Source organism: Cryptomeria japonica, chromosome 6, assembly GCF_030272615.1.
Source record: "Cryptomeria japonica chromosome 6, Sugi_1.0, whole genome shotgun sequence".
In the NCBI taxonomy this organism is placed as follows: Eukaryota; Viridiplantae; Streptophyta; class Pinopsida; order Cupressales; family Cupressaceae; genus Cryptomeria; species Cryptomeria japonica.
In genome coordinates this window covers 14245812-14271254 of record NC_081410.1, presented here as the reverse complement: position 1 = coordinate 14271254, position 25443 = coordinate 14245812, and the positions used below count along the sequence as shown (strand labels likewise).

At 42.7% G+C, this 25443-nt stretch overlaps 1 protein-coding gene across 1 annotated transcript in view; it reads right to left on the bottom strand.

Annotated features, from left to right (window-relative positions):
• Nucleotides 1-470: 470 nt before the first annotated feature.
• The window catches only part of LOC131069937 (protein DETOXIFICATION 19), a 43535-nt gene continuing 18562 nt past the window's right edge, over nt 471-25443 (bottom strand). Inside the window, exon 8 of the mRNA XM_058005487.2 lies at nt 471-928. Coding sequence (XP_057861470.1) covers nt 860-928 — 69 coding nt within the window. The 3' untranslated portion in view covers nt 471-859. The remainder of the gene's footprint in view (nt 929-25443) is intronic.

Sequence of the window (25443 nt, the reverse complement as noted above, 5' to 3'; positions counted from 1 at the left end):
ATTTTTAATTAAAAAAATACTGACATGCATTTGACTTATCATATAATATCAAGAAAGTATATTAGATGAAATATAAAGAAAGAAATAATATTATTCTAAAAGAAGATATCATTTGAGATAAAATATTTTTTACATATAAAAAAGTCATAATTAATAATTATTAAAAATAAATTAAATTATTTAATAGTTGAATTATCTAAATCTAAAATCACTTTTACAATAGAAGTCACTTCTACCTTGACAAGTCTGGACTTCTAAATAATATAAAACTTTGAAACTCGTTATAGAATATTCATATTTTAATGAATTGATGATTTTATCATTGGATGGGACTTCAATGTTTTTATCCTAACACAAGAAAAGTGCTTCATAAGATGATTTCAATGGAACATATTGAAATTAAGACAAGCTATTATAGAGCATTCCATTATTTTAGAGGAATCAATAACTGAACAAATTACTCGGCCAAATAAAGTAAAATTGGAAGGATTTTGACAATCACTTTTGATTACCATTCATAACTTCTCACTTCAACCTATTACACCATTTCTTTGGATATTGTTATAAGAAACAAATTCCTTGCATCACCCATTTCAACTAATGTGACTCCCAAGATAAAATTCTTGGTATAATTAATCAAATCATTTTGGAATCCAACATATAATGCATGCACTCCTAGCTCTTCCAACTTTCCCATGTAAAAAGTGTTTAGGTGAGTGAAATATCAAAAAATTATCTTCTGGACAATCACTAAAACTAGAAGTTCATCTATCCTGTTTTCCTCCAGCTAATATAAAGAGTTTATAGGGCATTGGCAAGGATAGTATAAACTGCTTTACATAAGACAGAAAACATCATCTCATGGGTTGATTGTTGTTGGTAGCGCTTGTTTTGCATCTCCACCTAGTCGATCTTGGGCATCTTGCACCTGAAATATTTAAAAAACAATTTAAACCAGCTTATGAGAGAACAATCCTCTCCTCAAATTCTTCAGATGATGAGCAAGAATTAGCAAGAATAAGAAACGATATTTGAATTGCTGACATGAAATTATTTTCTAATTTAAATGTTTATTCCCTCATCCATGACAATGAAATTTGTCCAACTTCATCATAATCATGGTCAGAGAATCTAACCATGGATTTCCTTTGGTAAAGTTTCTTATTATAGGTTCTATCTGATCAAAGCTTCTATAGTTGTATTCAAAAACTCTATTTTGTGTTGGAATGTAAAGATTTTTGTATAGTTAAAAAATCATTTTTAATGACTTTGTAGTTTATTATTTAATATTGCTATTAAAATAGTTAGATTTTCATTAGCTTGGGGTAGTTTTGGGAATGAAATCACCACATCGAACAAGTCAAATTATGAAAAGGCTATGATAGTCAATTTGCAGAGTCAAAAAATGGCATTAGTATTTGATGGGAATCACATTGGGGTATAGATCAATCATGAGAGTCTTAAGTAACTCTCTATGGAAGAACAGCATACATGGGTCATGATACAGAGATCATTTATATGAAGGGTTAGGATCCTCCTTTGCAACTGCACTTTCCAACATCGAAGAATTGCACCCCATAAACAAATAAGTTGCACCCCTTTGCATCAAGTCCATTAGACAACTTGATTGGATTCAAAACAAGTTGCAACCCTCTGCATCAGGTCCAATATACAACTTGATTGGATTCAAAAAACCAAAGTGGAATCGTAATTAGATCCTATCACCCAAAGATATAAACGCATTCAAGACTGTGACAACATGGAAAAGTTCACTTGGTGTCAAGTCCATTATAAAACTTGACTGGATTCAAGAAGCCAAAGTGAAATTGAAATAAGATCCTATCAGCCAAAGATGTAAACACATCCAAGACTGGGACAACATGGACAAGTTCACTTGGTGAGAAGATACTTTGTACTATAATTATTGGGTCTATATTGGTGAAAACATTTGATATTGAATAACAATAACTTTTGAAAATTTCATGCAATATAAGTTAGCTGTCATTTTGGATTCCTCAAGCCTCACTGGCCACAAGGTGAAATTTCTTTTCTTTTGGGGAAGTCTATTGGAGATGTCTATAAGTTTGTGTTGATATGTTTGGTACATGCCAGCAAGACAAGGAGATAACAGTCAAGAATCTGGGACTGCTATAATCATTACCCATACCCAATTAATGGTGCAAGGAAGTGTCTGTGGAATTCATCACAAGCTTTCCAAAGTCAGAGGACCTAAGTTTCATAATGGTGGCTGTCAGTCATCTCATCAATACCCAACCTATGTAGGCTAGCTCATCAATTTTCAACTTGTTAGCAGAGGTGTTCATGGAATACGGACAGAAGATCCATAGGAATCTGAAAATAATTTTGAGTGACATAGACATAACATACACCAGCCACTTCTGGAAAGAACTATTTGTAACATTGGTTGCTCGACTTGCACATAGTTCCTCTTGTCATCCTCAATCAGATGGGAGATCTAAGTGGTTCACAAGAGCTTAAAAGGATACTTTTATTTCTTTGATTCTGATGAGAAAGTTTAGTTGTCCAAGTGGTTACCTTTTATAATTTTTTGAATGATGATATGCTATAATTCTAGTTTTCACATGTCTAAAAAGATGATTCCATTCAAGGCACTCTATGTATCAACCACTGCTAGTCTCACCCTACCTTAAGAACATTCCGAGGTGAAAGCAATGGAAGATCAAGCTGAACAATAATAAAATTTCCTTGGTATCCTCGAGCACAATTTGGACATAGCACACAATTGAAAGAAACAATTGGTTATGGTTATCAGCATAATACTAAGAGATATTTTGAAGTAAGTGATTGAGGTTTTCTTTGACTACAACCCAACAAGCAAATATCTCATAAAAAAAGGAAGGAAATGATTGCAATTGTTGCTTAAAGCTAACTCTTTCGAAGGTAAACCCAATCTTCCATGTTTTTTTAGTCTAAAGGAGGTTGTTGGTAAACTCTTAGAGGATTCCTGTCCACACAAAGCTTCTAGAGCAGGAAGAGGATGGAGAATTTATCCTAGAGCCAAAGAGTGTTTTGAAATAGCAGATATAGCAGTTGTGGGATAGGAAAATAAAAGATTACGTTATCAAATGAAATAAATTTCCCTAGAGGATGCTAATGAAGGATGAATGTTTTTGCAAGTATAGTCTGAGCACTTGTGTTCAGCTTTGCATCCAAGGGCAAAATTTCCCTTGATGTGTGAAAATTTTTGAAGGATGAAAACTCTCTTGATTTTCATTTGGGATTAAACAAAAACCCTCTTATCTTTTGAGGTGGTTTCATAAAGTTCACAAATTATATCTGTTTTAGTTTGCTATAGTGTTGCTACAATGACACTGCAATACGGATACAGTACCACTACAATGCTGCTATAGTGCCTAGTCATTGTGATAAATATGCATTTCAATATTTTAGTTGGATTTCAATTTGGTTTGTAGCGGAAACTTTTGTGAGCATTTGTTATTTATATATATCCAATTGTGGTACAGCCACTTAATGTTAATAAGTGATATCAATAAAGGAGATTGTTGTTCCTATATTTCTATGTATTTTTATTCAAATATTCCTATGAAATTTTATGAATCACATGATACCTTGGGACTGGTCATAGCCTACTGTCAAAGTAGACATTATTTATATCTACCATCTTTTCTATCAATCAATTAATGTGGCAACTTGTGAGTTTAGTCATTTTGTTGTCTATCTGTGTGATCTAAATATTACATTAATAATGTTTGGTCTTTTTTGTACAATACATGTAAAGGTTTTTGGTTGTATTTCATATCAACATTATATTTTGATTAAGGTAAGAAAGGATTTTGAAAGGGCCTAGACCCTTGTACAATTAGAATAGAACAACACAGGAACCACCAAAAGAACAACCAAAGAGGCAAAATGAACAAAAGTCTCACAGGAGTGAGACGGAAACCAGCTAACAACAATTGAACCAGTAGAACATGGCTGCAAGTAGCCACAAAGCAGAAGGTAAAATGCCAAACAATCAAGGTGGATTGAAACCAAACCACATCAAAGGCCTTAGAAGAGGGGCATGACTAGAATGCAAAGTCCTTCCAACATTTAAAGGAGAGAACTCAATCAAAGGACTCTCCGTAACTGCATCAAGTTTTCTATTGGCCTTGTAAGATGTAAAGATCTCAGCCAGATGGGACTTACAAAATCATTTGACACTCCTTTGATAGGTCAGGTTCGTTTGTGATTAATTTCAGATTACACAGAAATATTTGTAGAGTTTTTAAGTTTTCCAAGTATTAAACTAACCCAACTTGAATTCAATCCAAATGTCTACACAATTTCCTCTTATTTCAAACATTCGAATCAATAATATAGAAACTCTTATAGAGGACTGAATTGTGCACCTTACATTCAATATTCATCGGTTCATAGACAAAGACACATACAGAGAACCACATATTCAGAATACACGTCCATCATGTACGATGATGTTCCTTTCCATTGGCTTCAGCACTCATGTTATTGTAGCACAGGAACAGTGCAATATAATCTTCAGGCAACCCGATATGCAATCAATTCGATGAAGTCTGTCTTGCAACCCGTACAGTGATTCATGGCTGGGAATGCACGATGGGACTCTACCAAATATACCGACGCCAATGAATAATAAACACTGACGTTGCCAACTTATCCCATAGGTTCAATCGCTCAACCCGCTAACACCACCAATCCACTATTATCATCTCTCTGATAACGGATAGACAGATCACCATGGAAAATGTAATATAGTTAACGCAACCTTGAATGTTTGTTCACACCAATACTCTGATGGTAAGGCACGATCATTACCAGACTTTGATCATTAGTTTTTCCCATCTCTCCACTAGAAACAAACATTGTTCTTTGAATTCCACGACCTGCCTTGATCATTCATAAGTTAAACCGTTCTGGACTTCCATTCAACTTCTTTAGAACCATTGATAATCCAACAATCTGAATAACAATGTTTTGGAGTTTTGGGGTTTCGTCAAAACTCTAGGCAATCGAGGGGAAATGTCCTCAATAACACCTGTAATTCTTCAATCACCAAATCTTCACTTCATGTTGTCACCCTGCCTTTGCTACCATTTAAAAGCAATTCAACCTTGGCAGTTCAACCGCTCGTTTATTGATTGGGACTTTATTTATTTATTGAATGATTCATTAATTCCATTATTTCTAAATTAATTAAATAAAAAATTAAAGTCTTTTAAGGATATAAAGCCATTTAAATATAAATTAATTAATTATAATATTGACACCTTAGTCTCAATGCAAGGACATCGCAACTGTTTGGCCTCTCGGGTGAATAACTTAAAACATAAAGGACATAACGCAGAATAATGCCGTAAATATCAGACAAGTGTAACAGATGTTCTATTCATCATAAGTGTGTTTTACAAGTTACATTCCGGAGTATAAAAGGGTACCGAGGGGGTGCGAGCGCCAACCGTCGCACCGCAACTTCCACCCCTCGGTTGCCAACTAACCAAAACAATTACACATAATTAACTAATGTTATACACTAATGTTATTCCCGTGTACAAATAATGCCGCCAACATCATCCCCCCCAAAAAGAAAAGTCGTCTCCAGGCGACTTACAAAAATGGAGATAATGCAACCTATACAAAATATCGGAAAGACTAAGGAGGGGGCTGAGAAAGCGTCCCTGAAGTAGAAGTGTGAGATGGCGGTGTCTGGGCTGCCAAGCGGGAACGAAGCTCATACACCTGCTGAGTGCGTGCAACCACATCCCGTTCTGCCACGAGGACCTTCTCTAGAGCTGTCTTCACCATGTGTGCTGCCTCCAGTAATTCCTTCTCCTTGGTATCTACTGCCGCCGTCGCGCAGGTCAACCGTGTCTGCTCGGCTGCCAGGCGAGTCTCTACCTCCGCCTTCGCTGTCCGGACCTCAGCCGTCTCTGTGCGGGCCGCCTCTAGCTGTGCCAACAACTGCGCCCTCTCGGCTGCCCATGAGGCCTGCTGACTGGCCACCTCGCTCTCCAATGCTACTCGGGAAGCCTCCCTGACTGCAGACTCCTGCTGTGTGCGCCTCAATGTATAATAGGCATCCCGATAGACCTGCTCGATCTCACGGACAACTACCGTCACGCGACTCTCCACAACGGGCTGACGCAGCCTCCAAGCCTGGAGCATCTCCGCCGTCTCCGTAGTCGGCCACCCCTGGGACTCAAAGCAAGTAGCAAAGGCTGTCGGGCAGTCCACCCGCATAAACTGTAGGACCTGCTCTAGCTCCACCACCACCTGCTGCAATGCTTGCGTCTGGGCCGCGGCCACCACCCGCCGACCCCTCGCAACCATATCAGCCATGTCCGCGAGATAAGTCTCAACATCCTCTCCCACCTGTGCCGAAGACTGGGAAATCCCTGGTGGAGCGGTCACTACTGTAGCCTGCTGCGGAGGTACCGCCTCCGCCACCGAAGGTGCACCATCTCCTGGTGCCTGCCCAGAGGCGACCTCCCCTGCCTCGTGCCCAACGGTGAGTCCATGTGCCTCCCCTGACGAGTCATCCAAGTGGACCACCTCCGCTCCCGTCTCGCGATGCGATGAAAATACAACAGCTTCCTCCGGCTGTGCCAATGTCATCTGAAACCTCTGTGTGAGCCAGCTCTGCATAGCCTCGAGGTCAGCACGCATCTCAGTGATTGGGGGAGGGGTCACTGTGGTCGGCTCCTCCAACAACGAAGCAAAAACAGTCACCACGACGTCACCACCCACGACCTCCAACCGCACAGGAGGCTCGATAGCCGCCACCTCCGTCGGCCCCTGCTCGACCACTACCCGGTGCGGTGACTCCTCCGTCGCAGACTCTGCCATGTCCTCCGTAAGTGCCACTGTGGCTGGGCCCGACGGTGCTCCCTACTGCTCGTGCTGGAGGGGACCCAATGTAACAGGCGTATGGCTCTGCCCGAAGGCCGGAATACAAGTGCCGCCTACTCCAGGTGCTGGCACAGTCGTGCCCATCGGTAACAGAGGTGGGGCAAACCGGACGCGTACAGGCTCCTCCGTTGCCTGACTGCTATCGTCCTCCTCATCTTCCTCCTCCGAATCCTCCGTGTTGCTGGATTCCCTCCCGCTGTCGGGCTCCCCTGAGGCCGAGGCCGTATCTACCACCCGTTTCCGCTTCGCGGAAGAGTGCCCAATGTCCAAGTGCCTCCAATACATTATTGGAGGCTCTCCTGCTGCCAACGGTCCCTGTGGCCGTACCTCCAACTCATCCTCTGGCACTACTGCCCGCATGGCCTCCAGGAATAACCCTATAGCATAATGAGGCATGTAGAATGTGCGATGCTGGAGCGTCAGAAACTCATACGCTTTGCTAGTAACGCTGCCCAGTCATACACGATGCCATTCATCAGCCCATTCATCAGCATAATCTGAGGGAGGGCAATGTCCGACGCCCTGCCCGACCCTGTCAATCTGCTCTTGATAACATCCATGATGCACCTCCAGTGGCCCTCCGCAACAAAAGTCTTGCGGATTCCCCGACTCTTCGTGGCTCTAACCACACTGTCCAACTCCACCGTGGTCAAATTCCGGGAGACTAATTTAATCCACCGCTCCTCCTCCTCCTGTGTCATCTTCTTGGCCTTCAGGTCTATTTTCTTGCCCTGGCTTCCCGGAATGCCGAATACCCTCGTAAAATCCCTCGCTTTGAAGGATATAGTGACATCCCTCCGGAGGTATTCAAATGTGTTGGTGCATGTATGTCTGTCGAAGGTGTCCACCATGAAGCGTAGGGCACCCTCGTACTCCCAGATAGGGAACACAAGCATCCGGATAGCCCACTCCACCTGTGCCTTCCGGAGGTTTTGCTTTACCAGGTCATTATCGGGGGTATCCTGCCACCATTTGCGGCATTCCAATCCATTCAGGCCCTCGAATGTAATATTCTGTGGCGTCACCGTATTTTTCGCACTTGCGGCAACCTGTGGTGTTTTCTGTTTTTGTTTTTGCCGAGCACTGGCATCCATGGTGCCGCCTGCAACACGCACTCCTGAAGCTAAAATCCTGATATTGCTACCTTTATTCTTCTGGCTGCTGCTGGAAGAAGTGTGCAGTTGTTTCTTCCAACTCCTCTTCCCTGCTGAATCCATCGTTTTCCTTGTAACTGATTTGTTTAGAAAAATGTATCCTTCGTAACCGCCCGCTCTTTTTGGCTGTCACTGTGCGGCTGGTCCACCTGTGGCTCTTATTCCTCCCTTTGTGGCTGCTGCGCATAACCCTTGCTGTGGCTGCGTGAAAGTGTGCGGACTTTACCGTGGCCGTGCAGTGGTAACTACCTCCAAAAGAACACGCATGACACTCCTCCCGTTTTCTGTGTCTCCCTCGGTGTGCGGCGTGTCTCCTCCCTTTCCCTTCGTGCGGCGTTGTCTCTTCCCGCGTGGTGTGCCTTGTGCGTGGTGTTTTATCCCCACGGTGATCTCCTCCTTTTCCCTTCATGCGGCGTTGTGTGGTGGTGTGGGGTTCCTTTTTCCCTCGGCTGCATTTCCTTCTTTTCCTTTTGCGCGGCGTTGTAATGAACATCCTTTCGTGTGGCGGCCTTTTTATTTATGCGGCTTCGGTGGCGTCCACCGCACGGTTGCTTCCACCGTCGGTGGCTTCCACCGTCGGTGGTTCCACCACACGATGGATTCCACCTTCGGTGGTGCCACCGCACGGTGGATTCCACCTTCGGTGGTGCCACCGCACGATGGTCCCACCTACGTGTCCACCGTACGATGGTCCTTTTTCCTTTTTTTTTCTTTTTTTCTTTTTTTTTTTTATTATATATATATATATATATATATATTCGATTTTTTCTTTTCTTTTATGTTTTTTTTTTTTTCAAATTTTCTAATTTTTTGGAGCGACTGACTGACTGGGGGTTCCCGGTTCCCTCCGTTCGTGATAGATTTTCAGTTTCGACCCGTTGACTGCGTCTGGTATCTCCTTCCCATCCAGTGTCCATAACTTTATCGCCCCGTTCGTGTTGACCTCACGTATCCGGAAGGGCCCTAACCATCGAACTTTGAATTTCCCCGGTTTAATTTCATTCCTCCCGTTGAATTTTAACACCAGCTGTCCGGGAGTAAAATTCATTCGCCGGAGGTGCTTGTCATGCCACACCTTCCATCTTTGCTGGGCTGTTTCTGTCGCCCACTGAGCCATCATCCTTCGCTCGTCCAATTTGTTCAACGCGTATAGCCTCTCCCTCAGGCTTTCCATGTCGCCAAGGCGATTATCGATGGCAATCCGCAGACTTGGTACCATGAATTCAACTGGCATCATGGCTTCTTGTCCATACATCAGCTGGAAAGGAGTCTGTCCAGTAGTTACTTTGTAGGTCGTTCGGTACGCCCAAAGTACTGACGGCAGGCGCTCCTCCCAGTCATCCTTCTCGACTCCACAAGACTTATATATCACTGACATTATTATTTTATTTGTGGCCTCCGCTTGGCCATTGGCACGTGGGTAGTACGGACTTGAAAATGAGTGAAAAATCTTGAAGTCTGATGTCAACCGGTGTATGACATGGTTCACGAAGTGGCCTCCCCGGTCACTGGTCAACTGAATAGGCATACCGTATCGCGTAATGATCTGTTCATAAATAAACTTCGCTGTGCTTACTGCCGAATTATCCTGGAGGGCCCTTGCCTCCACCCACTTGGTCAAGTATTCTGTCGCAACTATAATGTATCGACATCGTCGTGCGCGACTGGCCTTAAGAGGGCCCACAAAGTCGAGTCCCCATCGCTCAAAAAGTTCTTGTGCATGCGACGGGTTGAGGGGCATGAAGTCCCGCTTCAGAGGTTTGCCCGCCCGCTGGCAAGTGTCACACCGCACGACCCACTCCCTAGCGTCGTGATATACCGTTGGCCACCATAGTCCTACGAGAAGCACCTTTCGGGCTGTGGTGTCTGGACCCATGTGTCCACCTGCAGGCCCTTCGTGTGCCTCTCTTAGTACACTCGAGACTTCTTCCTCCATGACACAACACCTTAATATCTGGTCCGGCCCCATCTTGTAAAGTAACCCGTTGATGAGCGAAAAAGTCCTGCTCCTTAATGCGAGTTTTCTTCGTTCCCCTGGAGTCATACCCTCCGGAAATCGGGACATCGATAGGTACTCTCCAATCGTCTTGTACCACGAAGGGAGCACGGCTATTTGGAACAAGTGTGCATCCGGGAAATCATCGTTTACTCCCTCTGGAGGTTCCCCTAACTTAATCCGCGACAGCTGGTCGGCTATGACATGGCTTCGCCCTGGTCTCACCACGATTAAAAATGTGAACTCCTGTAATAGCAATAGCCAACGACTTATCCTCCCCTGGATAATGGGCTTGTTCACTAAATACATGAGTGCCTGGTGGTCTACGTAAAATGTGAATGGTGTGGCCAGGAGGTAATGACGGAATTTCTGTACTGCATAGACCATATCGAGGGCTTCACGTTCTGTGGTACTATAGCTTTTCTCCGCCTTCGAGAGCAATCTGCTGGCAAAATAAATGGGGTGGTCCAGCCCGTGTCCTCCCACTTGGGCTAATGTAGCCCCGATGGCATAGTTTGAGGCATCTACGTGAACGTGGAATTCCTTATCCCAGTTCGGGTATGCCAGTATGGGCGCTGCCATCAACCTTGTCTTCAGCTCTTCGAAGGCCTTGCTCTGTGGCTCTGCCCAACTGTATGGTTCCCCTTTCCTTGTCAATTGATCCAACGGGTGGGACACCTCCGCGAAGTTCTTGATAAACCTCCTGTAGTACCCCACATGACCAAGGAAGGATTTTACCCCGGTGACGTCCGTCGGAGGCTCCATTTCTACTATTACCCGAATCTTGTCCGGGTCCGTTTTCAATCCCTCTTTACACACAATGTGTCCCAGCAATCTCCCCTGTGGTACCATGAATCTACATTTCTTCGGGTTGAGGGCCAATCGTGCCCTCCGACACCTCTCTAAGCACTCTCCCAGAGTTTTTAAGTGGATGTCCTGTTCACCGTAAATAGACCAATCGTCCAGGAATGCTTTGAAGTTCCCCACCGACATCCTTTCGAAAATGTGCAGAATGATGCGCTGGAAGGTGGCAGGCGCATTGCATAGATCGAAGGGCATTCGGTTGTATGCGTACACGCCGTCCTCCACCACGAAGGTTGTTTTCAGCTTATCTTCCTCCGTGATGGATATCTGGTTGTAACCAGAGAACCCATCCATGAAGGAATAGATTTCGTGTCCAGCTACTTCCTCCAAGATGCTGTCTATGAAGGGTATGGGAAACGGGTCTTTAACGGTGACAGCGTTTAGGCATCGGAAATCTACACAGATCCGGATCTGATTGGCCTCTTTCTTGAGGGAAATCACAATGGGGGACACCCATTCGCTTGTCTGTACTCTGAAAATTATGCCCGCTTCCAACATCCGCTCAATCTCGTCGTTCACCCGTACAGCATAATTTTTGTTCATTCGGTACGGCCGCTTCCTCACTAGCTGGGCTCCTGGTACTAATGTTATTCGGTGCACACATAGCTCTGGGGGCACGCCCTTCAAGTCCTTGTATGTCCATGCAAAGACATCCTTGTATTCCAGGAAAATTTTGAAGGCTGCGGCCTTCAACACTGGATTCCAATCATCACCGACCAGGATGATCTTAGGGTCACTTGTCTCCCCAAGATTCATTTCCTTTAACGTGGCTTCCTGATACTTAATAGGCTCCCCTTCTGGAAATTGGTGTGTCGGCGCCTCATTCACTGCTGCCTCCCCTTCCTTATACTCGCCATATTCTGGGGGAAATATCTCTGGTTCTTCTTCGATGCTCAAGACGTTGCACGATGGTGTAAATAGTTCATAATCCCCCATTTGCCAATGGAAGAGGCCATTCAAGGAGTCCCCATCGTCCCCTGAGCAGGCCTCCAGTTCTAATACCCCTTCATCACTGGGCTCCATGCAACCTCTACTTCCACCCTCCGCTAACTGGTGTCCCTCGGACTCCGAGTCGGAGGAAGAGGCTAACTCCTCGCTCACCATCTGCGTACGGAGATCGATTACATACTTCCTCCCGACATTTTCCAAAGAAAGGGTATTCCTCTTCCAGTTATGGTTCGCTTTCGCTGCGATGAGCCACCCCCGCCCCAAGATGGCGTCATATCCCTTCTGTTTTAAGGGGATTACCACAAAGTCCAGCACAAATGGTTGCGTGCTGACCATCACCTGCTGGCCCATGAGGGTACCAATGGGTTTAATCCCATGTTGGTCTGCCCCTAGTAGGTTGAACGTAGGAGGCCATAACGTAGGCTTTCCCAACTTTTTCCATGTCGCTTCTGGGAGTACATTTACTCCTGACCCTCCGTCCACAATCGTGTCTGTTAGGGTGGTCCCTAGTATACCCATTTCTACCACCGCCGGGTGGCGTCCGCTGTTGACTACCAACAACATGGGATCAATCGCGGGACTAGCAACTTCTTTAGACGCGGGGTTGGTTGTGGGGCGTACGACCTCCTCCGTTTGTACTTGTGGAGGTACAGAGTTTAAAACAGTCGTTTTTAGCTGCGGCATACTCTCCAGGAGGTCTTGAATTTTCACCGGTACCTCTACCTGCAAGATCTGCCGTAATATTTCCTCTTCGCCCTTCGTCCGTGGTGGACTCGCTGCCTGGTGACTGTTTTGTCCTTGTGCGGCCATCTCTTTCGTGATCTCGTCTCTGGCCTCCCGCACTCTCTCGGTCTCCATGTGGGGATTTGGGTAGGCAATCTTTTTAGCCTGTGCCCTTGTGATTGCCAATACTTCTGCCTTCATAGGTTCTATGTTTAGAAGGTGTACGCCAGGCTTCGGGCAATTTGCGTCCTCATGGTCGCCTGGCCCGCACCATCGGCAGAGGTGCTGAGTGTTGGCTTCCTTCGTGCAATCGAGGGCGAAGTGTCCCCACTGGTTGCAGGCCCTACATTGAATCATCGGCCGGCCCTTGGCATCGTACTGGATCCGGTTTTTGTTGTTGTTATTGTTATTGTTTCTTCCGCCGCCGCTGCGTCTATTATCCCGGTATCCTCCAGACGATGCCGTTGTGTTAGTCTGCTGGCCCGTACCCGCTGGTGCGGATGTTGTGGCCTGCTCTGTGAACAACACCTGGTTCGGGCTTCGGGTTTTCATATTGTATGGGCACTCCTTGGTGGAGTGTCCCATCATTTGGCAAATCTCATAGAATGCCTTCTTCGGGCAAGTACCCTTTGTGTGTCCATCACTCCTGCAGTCTGTACACCATACTTCGATTTCTTCCGTCTTACTTGTACTCCCTTTCATGGCCTTGAATTCTCTCAACATTCGTTCCATGTCCTTCTGGAGCGCGTGTACCTTTTTACCTGATCCGCTACTGCTACTGCTCTCCCCGTCAGAATCTTCGTCATCGTCCGATGAATATCTATTACTCTTCTTCTTTCTTGATGTTTTGTACTCGCTTTCCAGATCCATTGCCCTGTTATAGGCGTCGTCATATGACATCGGAGGTACAATCTTCATTTTTTTCCGTAGAGAGGATTTTAATCCTTCCACGAACCATCATTTTTTTAAGCCCTCAGCCGACTGGCTCTCCATTTTACCCAAGAGTTCTTTCAGCCTCTGACTGTATGCCCGTACTGTCTCCTTAGTACCTTGCTTGGTACTATATATATCTGTCACAATTTCGTTGTCATCACGAAGCAACCGGAACTCCTCCGTGAATTCCTTCTGTAGGGTAGCCCATGTGGCCACTTTTTGCTTATCTATAGCGGAGTACCAATCTATGGCGACTCCTCGTAACGTGGCTGGGAACTACTGTACCCAGTCATCTTGGTTTGTTACTCCGTTGGCAGACCAAATGGTCTCACATGTACGGCAGTGCCGTAAGGGGTCTTCCTTGCCGTCCCCTGTGAACTTTGGTAACTTTTGTTTGCTCGCCATTCCTGGTCGTCTTCCTGGAGGCGGTTGTGTCTGTGCCTGTGGCTGTGTCTGTGGCCCTACGTTGCTACCTCCGGTAGTGTTGGTGGTGTGTCCTGGAGGTACGGTGTTTTGCCTGTCGCCTGTGGCACCCACAACCGTACTATTGCCCTCCCCTTCGCTCGAACACGCTCCTACTCCCGCCTCCCGTTGGTGATCTTCACTCCGTGGTGTGAGGGATAAGTTCCTAAACTGATCCCGTGTCTCCTCGACTAGATTTCGCCTTAACCTTGTTTCTTCTAGAATTTCTTCATGGCTCCGTGCCCTACGATGATCTGGCGACGGGTAGAAATTTCCGTCGGCCTCTGCACCTTCCGTGACACTTCCTTGGTTCCCCTCGGGCCCCCCTTCGGCAGGTCGTCCTTCGGCAAGTTGCCTCAGCCTCCGTCTACATTCTACTTGCTGTTCCAGAATCAAAGCCCTCTGCACGGCCTCCCACTCGTTCGTTTCCGGTTTTCTATTTCTATCTTTATTCAACAAGTTTGGCATTAATTGTAACACATCTCCTTAACTGTCACTTCTTTAAATCAAAACATGTCTTTATTAATTCATCTGCTTAAGTACAACTCGTGTCAATGACACTTTTATTTGAAAATAAGAGGTTCACATTTCAATTCCCTCCTGGCCTGTCGCCATCTCTTCCCGTGTCCTGTCGGTTGTTCTCTTCGTATCGTTGCAGGATTTGTTGTCGTCACTCTTCCTGGGCAATCTCCTCCAGGCGGGCCTGTTGTGCCAACGATGCTTGTGCAAGCAACCGGGGGAGGTGGTTCATTAACCGGTTCACTGTCGGGCTAACCTCCAGCGCTGTCCACACGGCACTTGGTGGGATTTCTGCCTCCGCTGCTTCTCGTCGAACGTATGTCTGAATGGCCACTTGGAGCAAAATTGAAAACTCTCGCATTGCCGCGTCCTCCCCTGTGTACAGTTCTGTTCGAGCGTCGTCGGCCTCCGGGTTCACCTCACCAACGGGTAGGCCCATTGTGTCTGCACGCCATCCGTGTCTTCTGTTACCAAGTTCGTGTAGGCAATGGCACCAAATGTTTGGCCTCTCGGGTGAATAACTTAAAACATAAAGGACATAACGCAGAATAATGCCGTAAATATCAGACAAGTGTAACAAATGTTCTATTCATCATAAGTGTGTTTTACAAGTTACATTTCGAAGTATAAAAGGGTACCGAGGGGGTGCGAGCGCCAACCGTCGCACCGCAACTTCCACCCCTCGGTTGCCAACTAACCAAAACAATTACACATAATTAACTAATGTTATGCACTAATGTTATTCCCATGTACAAATAATGCCGCCAATAGCAACCCCCCCTTCCCTGCATTGCTTTCCCACAAGCAAATGCAAATTAGGGTCTTGCAGTATCCACTCACCTTCCCATGTAGCATCATCAACAAGTAAGTGTCTCTATTTGATCAAGTATTCTTTTACCACTCTACTTTGCAACCAATGTTCCCTCATGTCTAGGATAGATTTTGCCACTAAAATCAATTTTCCTTCTTCATCCAAAGGTGGCATCTCTGAAGATGGAGTAGTATGTTGTCCTACTACATTTTTAAGGCAAGAAAACATGAAACACATTGTGAATTTTGCTACCCTCAGTTAACTCCAACTCATGTGCTATCTCACCAATGCACCTGACAATCCTGTAAGGTCCATTGAACCGAGGTTTCAACTTTTCTGCACCACTCCATTTAAAGTAGACTGCATGTATGGTTAAAAACACACCAACTCCTAACACTCTCTCAATCCAATGCCAATCCGCATATAACTTTTGCTGGATATGGGCACAGTGCAATTTTTTCTTTAATGACTAAAGGATGTCCTGGCTGTCCTGTATTAACTCCTTTTCTTTAGGTGCCCTACTATAATCAAATGCCAAATCTACAAAGGACATTGCATCATAGCCATACAAAGCTCTGAAAGGTGACATGCCTATAAACATATGATATGTAGTATTGTAGCAATGTTCCCCCAAGGGTAACCATCTGATCCAGTCCTTCTAGTGTCCTGCTACATAATTACACAAATATCCTTCCATTCACTTATTCACGATCTCGGTCTACCCATCAATCTGAGGGTGATAGCTCATACTAGGAGATAATTTAATAACAACCAACCTAATAATTTAATAACAACCAACCTAAACAACTCCTGCCAAAAATTGCTAAGAAATTTGTTGTCTCAATCACTGACAATGTTCTTCAGAAGTCCGTGTAATCTGAATACCTCTCTAAAAAATAAGTCTACCACTTGAAGTGCCTTATAATCAGCAGAAATAGCAAAGAAGTGAGCATATTTTGTCAACCTATCAACCACTACAAATATACAGTCTCTATTCTGCACTCTTGGAAGACCTGTGATAAAATCCATTGACATGCTCTCCCATTTTTGTTCAAATATTGACAATGGCTGAAGCAACCCTGCCAGAAAAGTATGCTCGGACTTGTTTTGCTGACAAGTCGTGCATTCTCTCACATATTTCAATACATCATTCTTGAGCCCCTTCCATGAAAATCTCTCTATAGTCTGCTTGTAGGTTTTGAAGAATCCTGGCTGCCCTGCCAATGGAGTGTCGTGAATGGCTTTCAAAACCTTACTCATCATTTTTTATTCTGGCACCAAGAATATCCTATTCTTGTTAGTAAATCATATCATCAATAACCTTATACCTATCATCTTGTAGCTTGCCATCTATAAGCTCACATGCAAGTGTATTTTTGGAGTACTCAACTACGAGTTGAGCTTTCCAATTAGATGAAATCTCTGATAAAGAACAAAGTATGGGTCTCTTGGAAAGTGCATATACTACCACATTTTTCTTTCCTTTCACATATTCTATATCAAAATCGTAAGCCTGACTCTTACTCACCCACTTCTGCTGACGTTCATTCAAATCCTTCTGCTCGAGGAAATATCTCAAACTATTATGATATTTTTAGACCACAAATTTCTCTCCTACTAGATACTGTTTAAATTTTGCCAATGCATGCATTATGGAAAGCATTTCCTTATCATAGATGGAGTATAGCCATTCAATATCTCTCAACTTCCTACTCTTGGCATCCCTTCTCTTGATGTGTCACACTCCAAAACAAATGGTTGGGAGAAGTTTGGCAAAGCTAGCATTGCACAAGAACTCATTACCTGTTTAAGATTGTACCCTAAGCCTCATTTGTCCATCTAAATGTCCCTTTCTTTGTCAAATCAATAAGTGGTGTTGTGTAATGTCCCCTTCTCACTGATGACCTTCCAGTGGTCCATTAGCCTATTCCTGAGACCTGTAGGTTAGGTGGAATGAAGAATGAGGGGTCCAACATTGAGGAAACGAATACTTGCTATTTTTAGTAAGTCAAGGAATGGCCAATCTGGTGTTACTGTCCTACTGAGCTCTCCATGTTTTGCCTCTGGACGCGATGATCATACTTTTCTGAGCATTAGTTCTTGACTTACTATTTTTAGTAAGTGGTAGTGTGGCACAATTCTATTTTTGGCAGTAGACAGGGTTCTGATTCTGTAGCAGTTATGTGGTCTTCCGGGCTCAGTTTCATCCTAGTTGTGTTAATAACCAGTACGGGAGTCATATGCGACATAATTAAATATTATTTCCTTATCCTAAGGTTTAATATTTAATTAATCTGATTATTTGCGACTGATTTATTAAAATTGGGATTAATGCCTATTTTATCCTAAGTGTTTGGTGAAACTCATGTGTACCATGGGATGGCGAAATATTTTAGAGGAATATTATGTTATATTGCATCTCCATTATTTGCCAAGTAATGAACGTGGGTCCCTTCCCTTTTGGCATGAGGTTCGACTTATGAAAAGTGGCGCTACACTTGGGTGAAATGAAATGCAAATGAAGGAGTGGCATTTGGAGGAATTTGCATTTGATTTTGGTTGTTGAAGAGTTATAAATAAGAGCCTTGGGCTCTCATTTGGGACATCTTTGAAAATTGCATCGTTATGCTGCCGGTTTGGCTACTGAAAATCTGAGCTTCGAAGTATGGCTTCCTAGCTAAGTCTCAGTTTCGTACTTGCAAGATAGTACCTAGCTGTGTCCTTGTATTCTCAATGTTGTGGGTGAGTGAGTTGCAGATTGTGGAGTGTTCTATGTGGGATTTGAGTGTTTTCTGGTTGCTGGTCGCAGGACTACTGAAAGTATATTTTGCTCACACCTCTTAACCAGGCAACTCCATCATTTGGGGTACCGTCTCATCCTTCTTTCCTAGCCATGGCGATACATTGTGTAAGTTTTTAGCAAGTTTAATTCAACAATGATTTTTCTAGACAAAATCGAACTTCCTTGGTCTAGCATTGGGTTTTGTGCTTGCATTGGGATGTGTGCCAAATAATTGTTGGGTTGTTTGGGTTGTGGTTTTGATTGGTTGCTGTTGTGAGTGAATTACGTTGGGTTTGGGACTGGTTTGAGTCAAATTGGATGAAAAATGAGGGAGTTATGAGCATTTGGGTGTTTCCATGGGTGGTTGTTTTGTACTTTCAGCTTGCAGGTTGATTGTAACAAAAAATTATATTCTTGATGTAGAAATCTGCATTACTCTCCTTCTTCCATCTCTAATTTTGTAAGGTTGTTCAGTAGTACTGATCAATCATTCTTGCTGACCTTATTTTGTAATTCCCACTGCATAAGTGGAAGAGGCTGGCTTAGCCACCTTCTTACTTTGAAATTCAGTTTATGTACTCAGTCCTCCCACTGAATAAGTGGTCGAGTGATAAGTTTAATGCAATTGTCCTCCCGCTAAAATATGCGGTAGAGTGATTGAATTTCAGTTTCTTGTCATTTTCCCTTGGCCGGTTTACCGCCAAGAGTTTGGTTTCTATCCTGCTGGATAAGCAGAAGGGGTTGGCTTGCTGCCCAGGCATTGTAATTTCAGTTTGATTATTGTTGCTAACGATCCCCAGAACACCGTATGCTCTCACCCTACCAGATTGGGCTCTCGGTGAAGAAAAGGTGGAAGGGTTCCCTTTCAATAGTTTGGATTATTTCTCTAACCTTAACGAGTTGTGGTGATTGCTTGTATCTCTTATTGTTAAAAATTCAAAAAAAAAAACTGGGATGTTACATGTTGCTAATTAGGAGAATCCCTTAACGAATCTCCTATAGTAAATGCATAATCCAAGAAATCCCCTCAAATCAGAAATGCTCTTCGACGGAGCCCAATCGAGTATAACTCGTATCTTCTCTTGATGTACCTTTACACCTCCTGCACCAATAACATGCCCCAGATATAGTATTTCCATCATACCCAATTCACATTCTAAGGCCTTTGCAAAAAAGGACTATGCCTTCATAATACCAAACACCTCATCAATGTGTTTGAGGCGATCATCCCGTGTTTTACTGTATACTAAGATATCATCAAAAAACACCAACATTGTTTTCCACCATACTTATTGAATATGTGATTCATACAGGACTGAAATGCCACAGGTGCGTTAGTAAGTCCAAAGGGCATGACAAGGAATTCATAATGTCCATAATGGCATTTGAAAACTATCTTATGTACATCCTCTGCAATCTAGTGATACCCTGAATGGAAATCAATTTTGGAGAAGTAGATGGACCCATGAAGTTCATCCAACAACTCATCTATCCTAGGTATGGGATATCTTTTTTTTTATGGGCTTCTTATTTAAGGCACAATAATTGATGCACATCCTCATCGTGTTGTCCTTCTTCTTAACTAAGATCACCAAAGATGCAAATGGATTGGAGCTAGGTCTTATGTGTTCCATATCTAAAATTTCCTTAACTGATTTTTTAATTTCATCCTTGAGTCTTTTAGTATGATAGTATGGAGTGGTGATAATAGGCTTAGCACCCTCCTCCAACTCGAGCATATGCTCAAACCCACGATCTGGAGGTCTGCCTAGTGGAATATTCCCAAGTACAACACTATGTTGAACCAAACTTGTTCATACATCCACCAAATAGTGCTTGTCATCATTGGGAATAGATTTGTTAGACACAAAACCTTGGGCTGCCCAAGCAACCTCCTCATGACAAAACAATGCCTCCATATGCTTAGCAAAAATTACCTTGGGCGCACCATCCGCCAAGGCTCTCAATAGTCAATACTACCTTCTTCCTATCTGATGTGAACTCCAATGCCATTCTCTAAAAGTACTGGTTGTACCTGCCTAGAGAGTGTAACCACCAAACTCCTAGGACCACATCAATATCACCAATTCTTACTACGTAGAAATCATCTATGACTGTATATTCTCCCATATGGATACTCAACTTTGAAATTTCCTTACTGCAATTCATTTCGAATCCATCTACTACCATAACACTGAAACGAGAAAAGTCCTCAACTTGTAAACTCCTTTTTGCCACAAATGTATAAAACCCTCAAGCTGGCAGGAACTTGGCTCTGATACCACTATAAAGATCTCAGCCAAATAGGACTTACAGAATCATTTGACACTTCTTTGATAGGTCAGGTTTGTTTGTGATTAATTTTAGATTGCACAAAAATATTTGTAGAGTTATTGAGTTTTCCAATTATTGGATTGCTTTAGATAATTCAACAAACTAACCCAACTTGAATTCTATAAAAATTTCAACACAATTTCCCCTTATTTCAAACATATGAATCAATAATACAAAAACTCTTATAGAAAAGGATTGAATTGTGTACCTTATATTCAATATTCATCTGTTCATAGGCAGAGACATGTATACAGAGTCGCATATTCAGAATACACGTCCATCATGTACAATGATATTCCTTTCCATTGGCTTCAACACTCATGTTATTGTAGCATAGGAACGATGCAAGATAATCTTCAGGCAACCCAATATGCAGTCAATTCGATGAAGTCTATCTTGCAACTTGTACTGCAATTTGTGGTTGGAAACACACAATACAACTCTACCAAATATATCGAAGCTAATGAATAATAAACACTGACATTCCAAACATATCCCATAGGATCAATCACTCAACCCGCTAACACCACCAATCCACTATTATCATCTCTTTGATGACGCGATAGACACATCACTGTGGAAAATGCAATATAGTTAATGCAGCCTTGAATATTTGTTCACAACAATACTCTGTTGGTAAGGCACAATCATTACCAAACTTTGATCATTAGTTTTTCCCGTCTCTCCACTAGAAAAAAAAAATTGTTCTTTGAATCACATGACCTACCTTGATCAATCATACTTTAAACCATTCAAGACTTCCAATCGACTTCTTCAAGTTTAGAACCATTGATAATTCAAAAATCTGAATAACAATGTTTTGGAGTTTGGGGGTTTTGTCCAAACTCCAAGTAACTAGGGGGGAAGAATCCTCAATAACCCCTATAAGTCTTCGATCACCAAATCTTCACTTAATGTCATCACCTTGCCTTTGCCACCTTTTAAAAGCAATTTATTAACTTAGAATAGTGCATCAATGGCCTGTCCAAGAATGTCCACATGCTCAAACAATCATGAATCCGCAATGTCATCATCCACGTACATCCCTTAATAGGCTGGTCCAAAAGATGTAAGCTCTACCTAGTGAACCTCTAGAAGAGATAACTCCTCAAACTCTCCGTGAATGACAAAGGGCCCAACCAAATCCGAATAACTTATGTCTCCCTCTACATGTGTAGGTATAACACTAGTGGCTGATCCACCAAGTGTGTGTACAACTATCCCATCTTCACCTATGATTTTAGCCTTCAATTGACTCTCTAAAAGAGGGAGCTCATGAACCTCATGATGCAAGCTAGATACCCAAACAAAATTTGTTACATCTCTCTTTCCTGACTTTGGAATAATGTTTATTATGTTTTTGTGATTAGTTAATATTTGTATTGTGGCATGGGTCATTGCTTTTGTCTAACGTAAGCACCACCTCCTCAACGTGAGCTATCATGTTCAGTTTTTTTGCTTCGAGCCTCTCTTCTTGGAATGGTGATCTTAATCATTCATTTCATATAGTCTTGTCCTTGGCAATCGTGAGGAGTTTGATTTTGCATGAAAGAAACATTTATTGAGAGAAAGACGGAGGAATAAAGAGGGGGAAGCTTTTTGCACTGTGGAAATTAAATCCGTAGCACCCAATTTCTGGTTTGGGTAAGGGAAGAAAAGAGAAAAGATTGATCTCAATCCAAAGTGATATCGTACCACAAGCATTCTCATACTCGGAACGCATCACCAGATAGCTTCTAAAGAACTGCTTCAAGGGTCATCCTGTCTGTTCTTGTGCAGAGATTAGCACACAAAGGCTTCTATTTTCAGGCACGATCCAATGCTTATTATATTTCCATACTACGTTAGAATACATCAATGCATATAGATGTTGTGTTGCTAATATGCAAAGCTTGAATGAATTTACTGTCTTGTTTACGTATTGGAAACGATGGTCTTGCATTATAAGATTTGGTTACTCTTGTAGAGAATTGAAGATCCGCTCCGTGTACCTATACCATGGTACTGCAGGTCGTACCATCAGAAACTGGATAGTTAATTTAATGGTTAGAAAACCATGGATTACGTCTGTTTGGTAACTGTGACTGTATTTATGATATGGAATTAATTTGTAGGAAATTAAAAGTGATTAAATTACCTTATTTGAATTGTTCAGTAGATGTTATGAATATCTGGTTCAGCAATCAGCCCTTGTTCTTTTTGAAAAGTAGTAAAACTGTGGTCCCATGTTTTGTATATGTTCCTAACCGAAACCTCAGTGTCATGTTATTTGAATTGATAGTCCTTGTCCATATACTTAGTCTGTTCTGTGACAGAAGTCAAGTTATACATTGTATCCAGCAATAAGTTGGTTGAATAAACAAAGTACCTTGTTGGTTGTTTATAATGTTTTGTCAATTGCTTTGTGTATAATGAACCAGTAGGTTTCCTTGGTTAGTTGAACCATGTTTCTTAATGTATTAGATTGTCAACAGTACTACTTTTCGTTAAGCCAAGTAAGGGTGGTGAACATTGACAACACATTATCGTGCTTATAATAGAAACCTTGGCCAAGGTGGCGCTGTAGTTGGCATGCGACTGTCAATTCACTTGAACCGAATACACCACTAGCCAAAGGGTCATGCTAGTTAACTATAGTGTTTTGACTTGGTGGTCAGCACCTCCTTGGAGACTCGTGACATGGCTTATCCGCCTTTTGTGGGTTGGGTTAAATCTGGTGTTTATATCGAGCATTGACAGTTCGAGCTTTTGGTGCAACGCCAAACGATTCCAACAATTGGTATCAGAGCCTTGGATCATGGGTTCGAGTCTCCCTTCAGTGGATGTTGAAGACTCATTCGGTGCTGAGGGGGAGATTGTTGACTTGGTGGTTAGCACCTCCTTGGAGACTTGTGACATGGCTTAACCACCTCCTGTGGGTCAAGTTAAATCTAGCATTCGTATCAAGCGTTGATAGTTTGAGCTTTTGGCGCAACGGCAAACAATTCCAACAAGTGTGTGACCGGCTAGTCTATGTAGATTCTAAACACTAGGCTCAAATGGCTAAATGGTGATTGATCTTTCTGTAGTCTACTACCCTCGAGAAGGGTCGGGCCCTTCCACAAGGAAGAGGCACGGGAGACTTTTAAGTCTATGGTTGGGCGAAAAAGCCCTTGATGATGCTCTCCCTCTTCCATGTTATGCCGAGATTTGCATCTGTTATCAGCAGGAAGTTCTTTACTATGTAATCTCTAAACTCTTCTCTTTTCAGTTGAAATAGCTTAAAAATCTTTTGGCAATTAGTTTCTCTTTCTAATGAAATTAGTTAGTTAGTTAATTAACTGTTTCATTTTAGCTGAAATTGAATGTTAGTTGCAAATTCTTTCATTAAAATGTTATAATAGTTTCTGTTTTCTTGCTTAAGTAAGGTGTTTGTTACAAAATTTTCTGAATCATACTTCTCCTCAAGTTCATGCAAATCTGAAAGTTCCTTGTGCTTGACCATCATAAGAGGCTCATCCCTCAAATCTTGAGTGCCAATGATAGGAGACTTCACACTTCTATCATCCTCTTGCATTATGGCTGCCATAGACAACTGAATTTCTGCTAGAGATGGTGAAGAATGTGCCAAGCTCAACTCTACATGAAACTCATCAACCTGAATTTCTTATTCTTAAAGGGACATTTGAGTGCTCTTCAAAGAATCCTTGATAACCTTGTGCTCAAGGGTAAGACTATCAATTTCCTCTTCTTTCCCTTTAAGCGCATCAAAATAAATCTCATCAAGCTAGAGAAGATGATCTCTATCTAAAAGAAGGTGTATGTAACTTGATTTCGTTACCACCAATGCCTCTCTAAGTGCCTGAAAGTCTCCGAGGGATAGTTCTCCTCCAAAGTTCTTATGTGATCTAGGAGCCCTCCAGCAATATTTTGCCAACAACTTGTAAGTATTATCAAAATGGTTTATGGCTGCAATAATCATGTCTTCACTTACCTTCAACTGGTTCTCCAATTTAGGCTAGTGAACAACATTGGATTCATTTAATGAAGTAGCTGATTGATCTTGGAGGGCTTGACTCTCCCCAAAGTCTTCTTCCACCATAGCCTCTTTGCATACTTGTCGATTCAGAACTAGGGCAGAATTAGTTCCAAACACAAAATCATCATCATCATCATCCCATTCAACTATTTCACTAGATGATGTCATGCTTTCTTCGTATAGAAGATATGGGACAGCATTAGAATCACACATGGAATCATCAAAATCAGTTTTCTCACTAGAAAGTGTTTCACACTCCTCATGCAACAATGATGGTACAACATCATATTCACTAAAGGTGTTCATGTCTAAACATGGTGTATCAATCATAATCTCTAAATCACCCACAAGGATACTCTTGCAGCCTTTACTTGTATCACTATTTGGCTCTATTCATTAGTGCCATTATGCTAGGATAAAATTGTATTAGTCCCTTCTTTATTTGTTGAGAAATCAAAATCAGATTTTACGGCCTCTTGAAAATCAATGTCCTCAACTGTAATAGGAGCACTTGAAAATTCAATCTCCTCCTTAGAATCAAAAACATTAGAGACAATTTCCTCTTTCACAATCTCTCCCTTTGAAATGATTTATTCTTCCTCTAGCCTCTTCACCTTTTTACTAGTGCATGGGTGACTAGGCTTCTAGGGCCCTTTGCAAACAAAGCTATGTTTTTGTTTCCTTAATACATTCTTGCTGTCCTCCTGAATTTTTTCACTGTAAGAGCCCCTTTCATTAACTGCTACTTCCTTATGTTTAGATCTTATCGCTGTCTTACAGTACCCCCCAATGTCTAGGTGCTTCATAAGTTCAGAGTCCTTCTATCAACTCAAAAATTGACTTACTGAAAGTATTTATCTTTCCTATCTGTTATACTACCCACAAACTCCATAGGATGGCAGGTTCTTAAGCTCTAATGCCACTGAAATGTCCCACCCCAGTTTGCCAATAAAATTTTCCCTTTCCACT